The following is a 16,796-nucleotide window of genomic DNA, read 5'->3' as shown; positions in this document are numbered from 1 at the left end:
ATGTTAGCATGGTGTACAAATTTATAATCCTGGGTTTTCCCTTCCCAGCATAATGTTCTCTTAATATGTTCAGCGCTTTTCTTCCGTCATTTGGCGCATCTCTCATTATTAACGAGAGGCTTTTATCATCAAGAAGTTGTATCATTTCAGCATACGCTTCTGCATTTTTCATTTCATCATTTTCTCTCTCGGCTTCAGTGGTTGGTCCTACCAGCACTGTCTTCTTTAGCTCGATTAGATGAAAATGTCCCAACATTTTAGTTTCCCAGAGTTCATATTTAGCTTCATCTCCGTCAAATGCCAGTCGAGGTAACCTACTTGTTCCTCGTGGATCCATGTTGCCTGTTAGCTTTTTCCGCTAATCAGCAGTCCGTGAGCACGCTGTCCTTCGCGACCTTCTACACAGTGGAAACTGACTTTACCTTCGAATGACTCCTGGGCCCATAACCTGTTGAGGTGGTTGCAGTTCAACGTTGCATTCGTAGGAAGAATTGACGGAGAATACGTTGTCTTTTAGCCAAAACTCGGCGTATTTAATTTCCATTGACATGCGGATACATCCTCTCTCATTGCTGTCTTCACAGGCAATCCCACAAATCAAAGTCATCAAAGTCAAACAAGAAGAAGTAATAAAAGTAGCACTTTAGACAATTAAGTCCCATCCTGCCATCTTGTGGCGAAAAGATAATATGTCAATAATAACAAGCAATTCCACATCAACTGAGGACACATTTATGGATACAAAACATTTCCTCCACCATTTCTCTCAACAATAATGTATAATAATGTATAATGTGTAATACATATGTGTTAATAATTTCACACATGAGTCGCTCCAGAGTATAAGTCACACCCCCAGCCAAACTATGATTAAAAACTGCGATTTATAGTCTGAAAAATACGATAACTCCCATATGTAGTTTCAATCCGTATGGCACAAATCAGATTTCTGTGCTTTGCAACTGTTTACACTACAAAAAAGCCATCCAGTTTAAATCTGGGTGGGTTGAAAATCAGATTTTGGCTGCCAGTCTAAACAAGGCTGATTGGACCTAAAGTGACTGTACATAATGTAGTGTGAACGCAGCTAGTGCCTGCAAAACATTGCCACTCGCAGGAATTTCAGCGCATCTGCAGGCTTTTAAGGTGGAATAGAGAGATAAATGCATAGGTACTTTTAGAGTTGCAACGAATATAATTTGGGTTAAAAATATTTGAAAAAAATTAGAAACAAAAATAACATAAGTAATTTGGTTTCGAAATACCATTGAATTAGTTTCAAATGATGAGTTTCGTAAAACGAAATGAAAATTTCCTATATTTTGCGTGAGTATGAACTCAACCTAGTGCACTCTGCCAGCTGGCTTCATTTCGGTTTGATGGTAAGGAGGAGGAGGGGGGAGTACACTGTTCTCTCTCTCTCTCTCTCTCTCGTCTTGTTCAGCCATGTTAGATTTTCCTGCTTTTCACCAACGATGAACGCGGAGCCATGGCCTTGTCATTGAGTGGAGACGATGAGGAATATGATTCAGAATCCGAACAGGTCAGAGCTGATTGATTAACCCGGTTCTCCCTTTAGGATTTATCGATTTTAATATAAACAAGAAGCACCAGATTAAAAGAGTATTGTGAACGAAGCTGTGTTTTCTTCCAATTACCTGAGCGTAGTGTTGTATCCACTCGCTTTACCTCGCTGTGATGATGGTTTTAGAGGAAAAACGTGTGTTCGACACCATTGTTTAATGATTATATTTATCTTTACAAGCACTGGTCAGTATTTTACGTAGATTTTTGGGGGGGCTAACAACCCCGTTTTGTTGAGCAAGCGCAATACTCCAAGCGTCAAAACAGTCCGTGTCCTCTGTGGTCACCGTCCATCTGCTGCCACAACTGACCCATTTTTGCACTGTCCACCTCCGAAAGCATAAGTTTACCCGGGGGCGACATTTCGACTCACATGTCACTATAACCGTAACTGCTTGCTGCTGTTATACCGTGCCGTTTTCTAAATGATTTGCCTTACACGTTTTCTCCCTGCAAAACGATGCATTTCCCACACTTCCTTAAGTTCCGCTGTCTTTAAGAAGGCTTCGGGCCAAATGTTCTTTTCTCAAAGCAGGGGCCGTGGAGGGGGATGGTGAGAGGGAACAATGAAGTGAGTCTCCTTCTGTTGCATGGTGAACACTCGTCCAAATTGAACCAAGTGACCCCTTAGGTCCCCGAACAAGTCGTAACGTTGCAGGACTGGTCCGGTGTTGCCAGTGCACTGTGTAGTGTGACGACAAACCTGTTTTATAACTTGCAAAAGGGTGCATCCATGGCTGTTGTTGACTTTTCTCCTCAACTATAAAGTAGGTGAAATCTGCTAACTCCTGGTCAGAACGAGTTTTTATTATTTACACAATTTATAATACCCCCAAGGTAGAGATGGGATGCTACTTTTCCCTATTTTTGGATTCCATACTACTGTTTCTGTACTTGGTGATCACGAAATGAATTCAAACATTAACCCCATTTCTGATACCTACTCATATGGTTTGCTGTATGTATCAATGCACAGTTGTAATTTATACAAGGTATTCAGACATCTGTTTGCTTACCAAAACTAAATTAGTGGTTGTATTCCCAACATATCAGAAAAATAATCACAAATTACAAAATGTTTGTCCACAGTATAAGTGTGGATTGCCTGCTCAAAATGATTGGACATATACAGAGTGATACAATACCAGTGTCATTACATCATAGCCACATCATAAATTTTTGGGAGTAGATTAGGAAAACATTTTTGTCGCGCAGTAACAATAGCTTGGCTGCGTGGGTCTTAGAAATAATCAGTCACACAAACAAAGTATTGGATTGAAAGCATTTTAGTTTTCAGTATATTCTGGTAGGATTTCTAGAATTTAAGTGAATAAGCTTTCTACTCCTTCATAAATGACACACTAGTAGCGTAATATTTCACCTGGACTATTACAGTATGTACAGTTGCTCCATAGAGGAAAACAATATTGTCCATGTCAAGAGTGATGCTGCCGAGCTACTGCAAAGACAGTTGATTACTGCTTTGAGGATCAGTGTCAGTAATAACAATACTGTGTAACGAGTACAATACAATAATATTGCAAGAAAATGTAAGCCCTTGCCCAGTTACTTATGTTGACAATTGTTACATATGTGCTGAAAAAAAAAAGACAATTCTGATATTGTAGTTGAACATGAAAGGCATCAGAAAGCATTTTAATATGATTCACTCCAGTGCACTACCACACCCATAATGACTTCACCCTCATTAGTAAAGATAAAATAGAATAATTACCTTCTTGGATGTGGAAAGACAAATACATCATACTAAAAAGTAGCTTTCTTATTGGCTAGTTTATTTGAACGTTATGTACAAGTGTACATAACTGTCTAACAAAATTATCTTAAGGGCAAATACAAAGGGTTTTTGTTCAGCATGAAGGAGTGTGTTTTCAGTTCAGCAAATCAGCGTAACATAAATGATCTTGTTTCACGTCTTTGTTGCAGTCAACTGAAGCGGCTTTCCACTTGTTTTACCAAGTGCCAGCTAAACACAACGCTCAGTTGTCTTTGACCTGGAATGTCTTGACAGTCAGCTGGGTCAGCTGACAAGACACCTTTTGGCTTAACTCCAGTTTCCCAGTGTTGGGAAGCTGGCTCATTATTGCCCATGGATAAAACGCTTTGAAGAGACAAGCGCATGCCTAACCTGCTGAAGCAGTTTAACGTCTCATTTTTATTCGAGTTGTGCTGAGTGACAAGTAAACAGTTGCATGGATGATTACATGAGGCCACTCACTTCAAAGAGCTGTATTAACGTTCAGAACGTTGATAACAGATGTCCTGTGTAATACAATTCCTTATGTAGAACATAAACCTCTGCAATATAATTTTTCATGCATCCCCTGCAGTCCTTAAGAATCATATCCACCCGCAGAAAGGCGAGCGTGTTGCCTAGGTAACGTCTCCAGTAGGAAACCGAGTCTGTGTAATGGCCTGTGATTTGTCATTTTTTTCCCTCTTCAGTGATTTACCCGCCTTCCATAGCAACCAGTGAGGTATTATAAGAGATGAAGAAAATCCACATAGGAATGATATTTGACTGGTGTATGTCACATGTTGTAGTTACAGCTTCTTTTTTTTTTGCTATTTGCTTTGCTGAACAATGCAATCTGTATGTAACTCACCCTTCAATCAGGATCCTCCATTGACTCGGTCACAGATTAAAATATTGAAGAAATAGATTTGATGAACCAGATGTATTTTTAATCCTACTTTGTTTTTTGCTTTTGCAGCAGCGTGCCGCAAATCGTCCGAAGTCCAAGATGGCAACACCTTCGGCTGTTAAACTGCCATCCAGTCGTAGCTCGTCAGGAGCCAGACGAAGAAGAACACGCTGCCGAAAGTGCGAGGCGTGCATGCGGACAGAATGTGGGGAGTGTCACTTTTGCAAAGACATGAAGAAGTTTGGTGGTCCGGGCCGCATGAAACAGTCCTGCATTATGAGACAGTGCATAGCAGTGAGTCAGCAGTTTTCCCCCTCATTTTCATTCAATGGCATTCATGTATTAAACTGGCAGGGGTGGCACTAAGTCGGTTTTATTTAGAGCTGTCCCTAGTACAAATATATTACGAAGACACAATGAAAGTACTGCACTTAAGACATTCACAAAATCTCCTTTCTTTGTAGCCTGTTCTGCCACATACAGCAGTATGCGTGGTGTGTAAGGAGGCTGGGAAGGAGGATACACTGGAGGAAGAGGAGGACAAGTTCAACTTCATGTTAATGGAATGTTCTATCTGCAATGAAATTGTCCATCCCAACTGCCTCAAGGTATGGATAAACAGCCTTTTGAACGCCAGATCTCTCAGTCAAATCACTCATCTGATGATTCATGATTTGAGTCCCATACCTGCCTGATACTCTAGATAATAAACTCACATGAGTGACTCAGTGGTTTTGACTGAAGGTACCAAACATCAACATGTTCCTATCTGATGCCATGTGAGTGTGACATCATTCAAATGCATAATCGCTTAAGAGAAACCTGCACTGCATTATGTAATAATGAAGTTAAATTCCTTTGTGAAAATGTCACATCACTCGCGTAGCACAAGTTATCTGTGAGCAAAAATGTAATCACGAACAATGCCGTCTTTCTAAAGCGTGTGTATTTAAGGCACGTTGTAACACTTTCAACTACACCCACTTCTCTTTTACAAAATCCCTATAAACTATAAAGTAGTCAAATTCTGCACATTAAGTATTGCTGAGGTTTAACTGTCAAACAGACCCACACCACACTCGCTTTCACTTCCTTAATGACCCTTGTGCGAAAGCAACCTGGCACACTGTTGAAACTAGGGACAAGTTCGAGTCACCTGATTTTGAGGATCTCCCAATACCTCAATGTATTCAGGGAAAATAAACACCTCCAAATGTTAAAAAAAAAAAAAAAAAACAATTTGAACAAATCTGTCTCAACATTATTGCCTTATAAAAGGGTTATAAGTAGTTTCAACAAAGCAAAAAAATAAAATCACAAATCCCTTTTTTTGCATATCAGCTGTGCAGCACAAAATAAGGTTGTGAACAAATGACGTTTAAATATTTTTTTTTTTTTACAGAATTTAAGTTGGTCATCCAGTGTGTTAAATTGAGATATCTTAGTTGTGATTTTCTCAACTTTTTTGCTGTTGCTGCCTCGCTGGACATTTTCTTTGTTCTGAACAGAAATTCCCTGCCAGTGACAGTTATGGACATCATCCATTTCATGTCAATAGCAGCCAATTAGTTAATACTTAAAAATACATTTTTAAAACCCTTTTTTTTTTTTTCTGATCCTCTTAAATAGGACGTGTTCATGTGATAGGATTGGGACATCCCTAATTTAAACTATTGTATTTTTAATGTTGCTGTTTTTATTGCTGGCCTCTTAGGTGAGCGACGCTTCCGGTGTGGTGAACGATGAGCTCCCAAACTGCTGGGAATGCCCTAAATGCAACCATGCTGGAAAAAGTGGAAAAGTGAGTACAAAGAATGTGGATAAGGCTTTAGATTAGGACACAAGTGTTAGATGAAAGAACTTGAATGTATAAGTCACAATAGGCTAAAGGTATAAAGTTGTCTCGCACTTTCCGCCCCTTTTGGTATTAAAGCAAAAAAGGGGTCCAGGGTTCAAGTACGCCTCCAACCTCCCTGGCTCTCTGCTGAGGGAACAGAAGGTTGTGAAAGATGAAGGGGACATGTCTTCTTCACTTAAGAGAAGACCTGAGGAGACACCCAGGCATCGACCTGAGGAGCCTCTCCACCGGCAGCCGCCCCTGCTGTCCCCCAGCAGCATCCCCAGACCCCGACTAGAGGACAAACTGAGGAAGAAGAGGAAGCTCTTTGACGAAGAGGAGGAAGACGATTTCAGAGGAAGAAAGGTTGGTGTCAGACTTTATAGGGAACGTTAGGCCTTGGTACCTAAAAGCTACCAAAACATTACAATAATGCAGCAGTCAGTGGCTTTGTATTGATCTCATAATTTAGTGACATTTGATTTATTTTCATTTTCATGTAGGAAGGGTCGGATGAGCCTTCTTTTTCAAAACTCCTTCAGCAAATTAAGATGGAAGAGGAAGAGGCATATGAGGACGATGACGACGATGGAAGGGAACTTCATTTCCGAAGTTTTGTGGAGAGAAATGGGCGCTTGGGTGGTACTGAGGACTTAGCAGAGGACAGAGACTTTAAGATTGATCTTATAAATACTTCCCTCAAAATGCCTGTTGTGGACAGCGACCACTCCCACTGTAGCTCTCCGCAAGCCGGCCCTAGCAGTGAAGGTGGCAGCGAGACACAGGAGAAAGGCCCACGGCCCAAAGCTCGGCGCAAACGACGTTTACCTAATAGGGAACTGAGCAGGGAGCTGAGCAAAGCACTGAACCAGGAAATTCAGAAAACCGAAGACTGCCTGGCCAACGAGAACCGCCAACCTCTTAAGGTAGAGCCGGAGTCTGAAAACGAGGAACCGAAGAAGTTGTTTCGTAACAGCAGCGACATTGGCGAGCAAAGATCCCACCTTAAGACCAAAGAGATGAATGGCACCCCCTGGGAACTGCGCCACTTCTACCCCAGTCAGATCACTCCGCTGGGTTTCAACAGGAGCACTCCAACCACCCGACCGGTGCCTCCGCGTTCGCCGCCCAAGTGTGTCCAAATGGAGCGCCACGTCATACGACCCCCACCAATAAGCCCACCTCCTGACAGATTGCCTCTGAAAGATGGGAAAATGCATGTCATCCAGCGGGAGGTCTGGATGAAGATATTCAACCACCTTACACATCAGGAGCTCTGCTGCTGCATGAGAGTGTCCAAGACATGGAACAGATGGTAAATGCAACAACATGTTTATGGGTGGTAATAATTAGAGAATACCCAAGTGTCCCCATTAATCCTGGTGACCTTTTAAAGAATAGATCATATGACAAACTAAATCTGAGAGCACATAATGCGCAGCATCGCCGCATTATTTCATAGTACTAGCCGATACCAAGGCCTGCATTTTAATCGTGTATATTATATACTGTAGTTACGATAACAAATCAAAGTCAGTTATTTGGCCTGTTTTTCAGGCCAAACACGAGAAACCAATGTTAGCCATTAAACTGTTCCAGTTGAACCAGTTTATAACACACTCATCAAATAAAGTCATTTGGAAGCAAACAATTGTGCCACTTGCACTAACTGCAATACATTCAGGCCAGAATTCTCAAGTCACATAGCAACCCAAATTCTGTTTCTGATGTCCAGGTGCTGCGATAAACGACTCTGGACAATGATCGATCTGAACCGCTGCACCTCCATCACGCCACTCATGCTGAGCGGGATCATTCGTCGACAGCCACTCTCTCTAGACCTGAGCTGGACCAACATTTCGAAGAAACAATTAAGTTGGCTGATTAACCGTTTGCCAGGTACTTTAATTGCTGTGGTCAAGATATGGATTTTTCTAGCTTTTACTAGTCTGTGTGCTGAACTGCTGCTGCATTTTGTCAGGTCTGCGAGTGTTAAAGTTATCAGGGTGTTCGTGGGCGGCTGTATCTGCTCTTTGCACCTCCAGCTGCCCACTACTACGGACACTGGACGTCCAGTGGGTGGAGGGACTTAAGGATGCACAGATGAGGGATCTCTTATCACCACCCACAGATAACAGGCCAGGTAACTTAAGGAAGTAGATCAAAATAACTTTTTACAGGATGTTTCTCATCAAAATATTTAATTAAAATATTCTATAACAATCTGTACTGTTTATATTCCAAATGATTGACTTCTAAGGCAGAATGATGCATGGATTTTCATAACTATTGAAGGTTAACATGCAGTGGTATGAAAACTGAACTTGCATAAAGACTGGAATCAAGGATTATTGTCCATGAAATTGTGAAACACAGATTGCAGATTATCCAACTAGTAAATGAAATCATTCATTTGCATACACGCGGAGCTATAAACATTGTGTTGTACAGGTCAACTGGATAACCGCTGCAAATTGCGGAATGTGGAGGATTTGCGTCTGGCAGGCCTGGACATCACCGACACGTCCTTACGGCTCATTATTCGACAGATGCCTTTGCTTTCCCGGCTGGACCTTAGCTACTGTAACCATGTCAATGATCAGTCAGTCAACTTACTTACGGCGGCGGGAACAACCACTCGAGATTCACTCACAGATATTAACCTGTCAGGTAAGGACAGCAGCCAAACCTGTATGTTACCAACACTACTAGTTTTTTCAGTCCTAAACTACTAGTCAGATTTCTGTATTTGCGTTTTCTTATACATAAATTCACACATAGGTGTTTTCTTCTAGTTTGTAACCGGGTCACGGATCATTCCCTGAACTTTTTCAAACGCTGTGGGAGCATATGCCAGATTGACCTTCGCTTCTGCAAGCAGGTGACCAGGGCAGGCTGTGAGAGGTTCATCGCTGAAATGTCTGTAAGCGTGCCATTTAGACTTAAGGAGGACAAACTGCTGCAGAAGACGAGCTAGTTCGCAATGATCAAATGGAGGGAAAGACAATTTGCACTTATTGGGACAATTTTTGTTTTGTTTTTTCTCCCCATACTGGGTCTGCAGTAGAACATTGAATCGATGTCATAAATGACTCAGACTAAAAAGACTTGACTGGAGCGAGACGAAGAACGAGCATGTTTGTGTTGAGATTGTATTCCTATAAAAATACGTGCTTGTATCTGGTTGTTTTGCTTTTGTTTCTCAAATATTTGAAAGCAGTATTTTTATACAAACAAAAGTTTACAGTATGTCCACTTTTGCTCGGGAACAAAGTATCATTGGCAATACGGTTATCAAACGTTATGCCATTCCCCAGGTTCTCTTCCTTATTGCGTCCCAAAGATCAGTTTGACATAGGGACACTTAAAAATTACATGATGCATAACATACACTGTACATATCTACATACAAACAATACGGTAAGTTATAAAAAAGCTCTTGGACATCTAGGATGTATTTCAATAGTTAAATGTCACACTCCTGTCTAAGGCCTCTTTTTATCCATTTTTCTTTTTTAAGTTTGAGGTATGGCATTCTGACGTTTAAGCATTTATTTATTTTTAATTGCAGTTTGTATTTATTCATTTGCTTAACGGCTAGTTTTTGGCGTAGCTATTAAACAGCTGGGTCAATTAAACATTTGCAAATATTTGATACAAAGTTGATATATGAGTGGATCCGCTTTAACGGTAAAGCCGGTAGCAAGAAGCTGATGAACACATTTAGCACTGAATTCACTGATGCAATTAAAGTTACATATCTGGTTCAAATGATCAACTATACCAATGTAAATAACTCATTCCAATAACTCCATGCAGTTGGTGTTGTGTGTACAGTATTTTGGGATGTATTGTGCTGTGATTAACCTGCTATTGCCTCAGGTGAATGTGATACTGTTTATATTTGTAAATTCAAAAGCTCAGTGCTAATACGCATTAAAATACTTCCATTTGTACCATCAAGTTGTCTATTCCCTCAATTTAAACTTAAGTCTGGATTACAGTTCTCCAACATGAACTAATGATAATGGAGGGGAAATAAAGTCTATGGACATATTCATATAAAAATTCTTTATTAAAATAAAACAATCCCCAAAGACTAAACATTTCACACAATACTGTCCCTCTAACAGAAAAGTGCATCCTGCTTTGATGAAGTTTTTGAAGGTCTTTACTGTAATAGCAGCTTGATATTTGTGCAGGTAAGGTACAGAGATGGGTTTGATAAAAAGTTTGCAATCAAGAAGCATAAAAAAACATGGAACAGATCTGAGGTGGTATGTTTGGAACAAGAAAAATGTAAGAGGGACAAACCATATTAACTTACAACTCCAAGGGACAATTCAAATATTTACATATGTTAAATCAATGAAAAAAATAGACGTTTCTCATATGCATTTATAAATGCAAATGTACATTAGCAAGACATTTTATATATACCTACACCCATTACCATGTACCAGTAGTTCATTACTACAAATACTTATTCCTACTTAAGAAATTTGAAAAAATAAGACACTTCATTTCACGTGAGACTGTAAACGACAACAAAAATCAAATGAACATTCGTTTATATCCACAGTTTGACTATAAAATAGTGAAGATGACTAGCACCGATTTTTGTCTCAAGTGCTGAGACGGCAACGGAGATTAACTATTGCTGTAATGACAGACCTTATGTTAGAGAATTTAACATCTTGATAAAAGCGTGTACTGCAAAGCGTTTGAAAAAGTCCTCATTCCCAACCACTTAAGATTTCTAATTGTTTTACTCAACTGCAATTCATCTGCTTATTGACCTACACAACAAGTATTTAATAGACATCCCATCTCTGCCCCCTCTACAGCTTATAAACTGATGAGTGAGGCTAAACTTGTACCTGCTAAATAGAAACAAATTCACCCACTAAAAGAGGAAGAATTTGATGGTTAAGGAATGGGTGAGAAGCACGAATCCTCACCTGTCATTTGGCACCATTTGCGTACCTTCTTGCCGGTGTGTGCATCCTTGGTGTTACTAAGATATGTAGTCACTTGCAGTAGTTGTGTAAGGAGGTGCTCTGTCTACATTAGACTGGCTACACTTAATAGGCAGATCTGAGGGTGCACCCAGATTCAACATTCTTTTGGTTGTAAAACAGGCTAGATATGGTCACATCAGGAATGATTCAAGTGAGACTTATGCTTACTGGAAAAGCAATAACATTTCAGAATGTGCAAATCATGTGAACTTGAAACATGCACAAAAGAGGATTCCGTGGATGTAATTTAAGGTACCGTCTGAGTCTGAAGCGGTGTTGACGTTGCATTAAGACTTGAAGACATGCACGGCCCTCACAACGTACTGCCTGCAGATGGGGCACTCACTCATCCTCTTGCCACACTTGGTGCAGGTCACCATGTGGCCGCACTCCAGCAGAACGCAGTCGATGACAGCATCCATGCAGATCCTGCACAAGTTCTCGTCCAGGAACATCGGAGGACCTTTCTCACCATCTACGAAACAAGTTGTAATGCTTTGTTTGTTTGGCTTATTGAAAGGTTATGTTGCTCATATGATTGGTGGTGACAGAAATACAAGAGAATACAATGACAGAATACAGTGGTGTTTCCTTAATGAGATTTTTAAAATCTATTCAAATAATTTTAAGAAAGTATTACTACTTTTTGTTGTTAAACCCCTACATCTAAAAGTTGGTAATTTTTTACCTAAATGAAGACAAAATGATTTAAAATATTTTTAACGAATTTATTTTTGAATTCAGATCATTTGACATTTCAAGGCTTTTTTAAAATTAAATATACCAATGTATTGCTTAAAATAAGTCCGTTAAGCTTATTCTCAGTTCAATGATTTATTTGCTTGAAGCACTGGCAGATAATTTCACTTATTTCTATATTTACACTGAAAACAAGGGCATTTAACAAGTTTAAAGGAGGTGTGTTTTTGCAGTGTAGCAATGACTACAGTTAAAAGGGGAAAAGTACGTGGCCATCTTTGTAAAAATTAAATGTGAAAATGTTTTGTGGATTCAATGTGGCAGTCAATGACAAGTAGGACATTTAAAATTTTCAATTCTGTGCAAAAAAAAAAAATCCACATGCTTAATCCAAGTAAACCAACGAATGCTATTTTTATTTTAACATACATTTTGCCATGAGGAACCACATGCAAGAATTTCACAAAGAGGGATGATGTGAGAATGTGCCACAATTGGTTTGATAATGATGAACACAATAGGATAAGACACCACATTTAGGCCTTACCTCCAATGGCCCCATTGCAGATAGAAGAGGGAAAGGCCACCACTTTAGGGTGGAACAATTAAATGAAGACAATTTGAGCATTTTTTTGGGAAAAAATTTTGTCTATGTTTTAACCAAACAGCACTAAATATGTGGTTAAAAGCAAGTTGTGCTTGTAAAGTACAATACAGTATACAAAAGTGCTTACCTTTGGTTAAAGTACTGCTCACATTTTCCACTAAAAGAAAGAATTAAAGGAAATGAGACACAGATATCTATCACCTGTGGACCAGATTTGGCGAGAGCAAAAAATTTTTTAAAAAGCATGTCTATATGGATCGATACATCTTGGCTGGCTTAGTTTGCAACAACTGATTTAAAAAAAAAAAAAAAAAAAAAAAAAGTGAAAACAATAGACATGTCAGATAATAGGAAAATAGAAACACTGACAGACCTGCAGGGTTTAATTGCAATGACTTCATCATAGGTGATCAAAAAAAGGGTTTGTGGTTTTGTCTTACATTAACTACCAAATCTAATTAAAATTCATGTTTACATAACATTACCTTTATTTTGAGTAACCAAATAAATACCCACATGATTTCCTGTTTTCTTCAGTTTCCCTGTAGAGTCTGCTGACCCGCTCCACCAGCTCCCACTTCTCGCAGCACCCTGAATAGTTGACAAAGTTCCTGGCCAGGATCTCCTTCAACTGCCTGACAGAGAGGCCCTCGATATCACTTATGCTGGAGATGTCTGAAAGAGAGGCTCGTAGCAGACGCTGTGTCTGAGGGCTCGTCTGAAATGACACAATGCTCATGAGACAAAAAAACCCCGCTATTGCTTGGTCACAGCTTTTAACACCAAACCGCCACACGCTTGTGAAAATACTTGAATTCTCAGAATCCTGGAACTGCATTAAAACTACAGATTTACACAAACGTATTACCTCAGGTGTGGGATCACTAGGGTCCAAGTTGAGGAGAGAGACTGATGTGGCATCACCTATGTCCTGCATCAGAACATAAAGAAAACATTCCTCTTCACTACTGTACGTGCAAAGCAGACAACCTACCAGTGAGCTGGATTAACCATTCTTAGCAAGGGCATGATACCGGGAGCACAATGGCTCCCTCCCTCCTTTAATAGAAAGGCTTAGCAGTCCCAAAGCAGTTCACATATTTACGGTGAATCCACTAAGCTCAGAGCTTGTTACATTCACCTCTTTCTACCTGGCTCACACCAAGGGGAACAAAAAGGTTGGGACATTATTTCAATATTACATACTTTTGTCAAACAGGTCAATTGTAATTTGACTAGCAGAGTTTTGCTCAATATACAACATTCCAGTTTCTTCACTTTGCATTTCAGTGGACCGCCATGCATAAAAAAAATAAATAAATAAATCAACATTATTTGTAAAATATTGTTTTCAGGTTAGTGGTGTTTTAACTTTTTTTTGTGTGAAGTCATGCTTTTGGAAAGTTCATGAATATAATTCCCTAGAAACCTATAGTCAATACAAAAGCAATACAGAACAATTACATTCTTCTGGAAAGACAGATAAATAGTTCAATTGTAGAATAACACAACATGGACATAAAAGGCTTTGTATTCATTTTGCAAAAACAATTCTATAATCATCTAGCTATTTGTAGGGGTTTAATGGACCATTTTATTTGGCTTTTGAGAGGCTGGCAAAAAAATAATTTCTGCACATGCGCACAATGCAGATAAGTTAAAGGGACAACACCCAAAATAACCATGTAAACGATGATTGCGCAAAGTATTTAAATATGCAAATCAAAAATTTCTTATAATATACACTTTAAACTCCCCAAAAATGACACTGCTTATGGGCACAGCCATTATGTGATGCTAGTTATACCCACGCACATACACATTGATAGGCTCGAGCACAGGTGCATGTGATAAAGGGTATCAATGACATAACTAAGAAGGGTGGGCAATTTGAGATACTCAGTTTAATTGGCTAAAATAGTCCCACATTGATAAAATGTCTGTCCACATGTCAGATTGCCTGGAAATCGTGTCTTTTATTTATGACTTTCTCCACTATTACACATCATAAGAATGAAATTCATTTTTTTCCCTGCCAATTTAATAAACAAGATTAATTTTCTGGGATGGACACGATAGAGGTGTTTTTTTCTCCTTTTAGCAAAAATATTTATAAACACTGACCTGACTGCTATCAGAACTATCACTCCTGCTAAGAGGTTCCTCCCGAGAGGCAGCTAGTTGGGACAGCTCTGAGGCAGACTGTGTGGTCGAAGGTGGCGGAGTATATATTGAACGTGAATGGAGGCTACTTGTGTCAAGCTCCTCTTCTTCCTCCTCCTCCTCCTCACTGCCTTGGTGACAAAGCACCAGGTCCACCAAGTCCTCTTTTTCCCTGCAGGTATCGGTAGGGACATTGTGGAGCAACAAATACTGTCGCAGGTCCCTAACCCTCAGACGCATGAGACGCGGCCGATGGAAAGATGTTGCCTTCAGCAAATGGCACGTAGCACATACACGCACATTCTCCAGAGGCACAGAACAGAGGGAGCAGAAGCTTTTCTTGCAGTCACAGCAAATGTGCTGAGGGGAGAGTAAAACAGGCATTGGAAATTAGGCAGACATTAAATTCTTTAATCAGGTTACCAATTTGCCACACAAAAATAAAAAAAGGGGGGAAATAGATATTTAATGAGCCCCCCAGAAGCAGATCATCTGCTCAAGCTGTTCATGCACATAGCAGGTTGCACACATCTTTTAAATGGCCAAGATCAAAAAGTAATACATGCATAGATTGGGATTCAACTGGCACTGCGAGTGAGACAACCTGGAGGTCCTGACAGAAGGGACCCTCTGTCATACAGATTTGGGGGAGGGGGCTTGTTACAGCATCTGTTTCAGGAATCAGCTGGGACCACGCTGTGCTTCCAATTAAAGCAAATCTGTCTGATTTGTGGTGTAAACAAAATGGATTTCAACCCATCTAGCTGAAAAACCATCCGTGGAATTTCAAGCACAGTCATTTATTTTGATTAACACTCAAGACTAAAAATGAATTTTAAAAACAAAGGCTAATTGCGTGTTGGAAAAATTTCTATTAAACTTAACCCAAATGTTATATTTGCTTCCACGAGAAATTTACATGCAATCTGTGTGTGCTGGATAATTTGCCCTTCACAAACAGAAAAAAAATAAACACACACAGGGAACCTCCAGATTAGATGTACCTGGTGGATCACATACCTTCCGCCTGAAGACTGAGAAGGCCAGACCACAGGACTTGCACACAAGGCTTGGACTCCCTGAGCTTGTGGGCGGGTATGTGGAGTATCCCGCACTGGAGGTGAATCTAAAGGGCCCAGCACCTGCCCCAAACCCTGGCTGCTGACCTCTGACGGCTCCAGTACCCATAACTTCATTCAGCAGACCACAGCATGAAGCCCACACGGACGATGCCCCTGCCTGATATTTTAAAAGAAGCACCATCTGTACCTGTATCTCTCTCCCCCCCCCCCCACCCCATCACTCATTCAATCACAAATATTTACTAAACATGTTTCTTCAATGAAAAATAACATCAGAGGAACAAATAGATAGTAAAAGTATACAGCCTCACAAAGCACGTTTTAATATTTAAATTTGCAAGAAAAAAAAATGATGTTACTGCTAGCAAGAAAACACCTTTCAGGTCAATAGTAACAACATAATACTGCAACCAACACTACGTTCGCATAGGCAAGATTTGGATAATGTTGCCGCAGATACGAGATCTGGTTACGTTGCTAATGTTAGCTGGAGGCTAGTAACCATTTAAGCAGGAAACGAAATACAGAATGAAACTACGATTATGTGAAAATGTACCTTCATTGCAGCTCCGGTGTGTCTACTGAAAACTGACAGGTTGACAGCGTATTCATTGCTAGGTGGACGTCTGCTTAAGCCGCGGAATTGCCTTATTATTGTACCTCCGTGTGAACGTTGCTGCTGCAACGAACGGGATCGTACGGGATTCTTCTTCTGTTTCGTTACGTGGCCGCAGACCAAACAAGATAGTTGTTTATCGCCACCAACTGGCGGCTTGAAGTTGAAATGCTCCTGGCTGGCCATTGTAACATTCAAACTGTTTAGATTTATTTTATTTATTTTTCTCGTGATGTCTTTTATTCCATTTTTTTCCTTTTGTGAAAACATGTTAATGTTAATGCCAGAGATTAGGTGGCATTGGAGCTACCATATATGGTCAGTTAAGTTTTTTTTGGTGAGAATGTTATATTTCATAGTGTGCTACAATGTGTCTTATAATTTAGAGAAGGAAACTTAACTTTTTTGGTTCCATTTATTGTTTGGCAGAGGGATTAATCTAAGTGATGGACGCAACAGTATATAGCCACTTAAAAGTTTGAAGTATATTCTCTTCTGGACAAGTCCGTTTTGAAGAAATT

General features: G+C 39.9%; 2 protein-coding genes across 6 annotated transcripts; one reads left to right on the top strand and one right to left on the bottom strand.

The window, feature by feature from the left end:
* The first annotated feature begins 1,368 nt into the window (after positions 1-1,368).
* Positions 1,369-11,807, top strand: kdm2ba (lysine (K)-specific demethylase 2Ba). Of its 3 annotated transcripts, none has more exons than XM_057832262.1 (10): positions 1,369-1,543; positions 4,323-4,544; positions 4,715-4,858; positions 5,965-6,053; positions 6,177-6,453; positions 6,591-7,402; positions 7,823-7,986; positions 8,069-8,230; positions 8,539-8,757; positions 8,883-11,807. In XM_057832262.1, exons 1-10 carry the CDS (start codon positions 1,490-1,492, stop codon positions 9,062-9,064), a joined length of 2,325 nt encoding a protein of 774 aa, XP_057688245.1. In that variant the 5' UTR covers positions 1,369-1,489; the 3' UTR covers positions 9,065-11,807. The 3 variants fall into 3 exon arrangements, with proteins under 3 accessions (XP_057688245.1, XP_057688244.1, XP_057688246.1); XM_057832261.1 differs by having other exon boundaries at positions 1,370-1,543; positions 4,320-4,544; positions 8,883-11,805; XM_057832263.1 differs by having other exon boundaries at positions 1,370-1,543; positions 4,320-4,544; positions 5,965-6,051; positions 6,184-6,453; positions 8,883-11,804.
* On the bottom strand, positions 10,127-16,721 carry LOC130913569 (E3 ubiquitin-protein ligase RNF34-like). Of its 3 annotated transcripts, XM_057832264.1 has the most exons (8): positions 16,216-16,720; positions 15,598-15,816; positions 14,539-14,937; positions 13,283-13,345; positions 12,931-13,132; positions 12,542-12,571; positions 12,355-12,396; positions 10,127-11,583 (listed from the first exon to the last, which is right to left on the bottom strand). In XM_057832264.1, the coding sequence occupies exons 1-8, from the start codon at positions 16,543-16,545 to the stop codon at positions 11,396-11,398; spliced, it is 1,473 nt and encodes a 490-aa protein (XP_057688247.1). In that variant the 5' UTR covers positions 16,546-16,720; the 3' UTR covers positions 10,127-11,395. The 3 variants fall into 3 exon arrangements, with proteins under 3 accessions (XP_057688247.1, XP_057688249.1, XP_057688248.1); XM_057832265.1 differs by lacking the exon at positions 12,355-12,396 and having other exon boundaries at positions 10,128-11,583; positions 16,216-16,711; XM_057832266.1 differs by lacking the exons at positions 12,355-12,396; positions 12,542-12,571 and having other exon boundaries at positions 16,216-16,721.
* Positions 16,722-16,796: the final 75 nt, after the last annotated feature.

Source organism: Corythoichthys intestinalis, chromosome 3 (genome assembly GCF_030265065.1).
Source record: "Corythoichthys intestinalis isolate RoL2023-P3 chromosome 3, ASM3026506v1, whole genome shotgun sequence".
Lineage (NCBI taxonomy): Eukaryota > Metazoa > Chordata > Actinopteri > Syngnathiformes > Syngnathidae > Corythoichthys > Corythoichthys intestinalis.
This window is presented reverse-complemented; position numbering and strand designations above follow the sequence as displayed.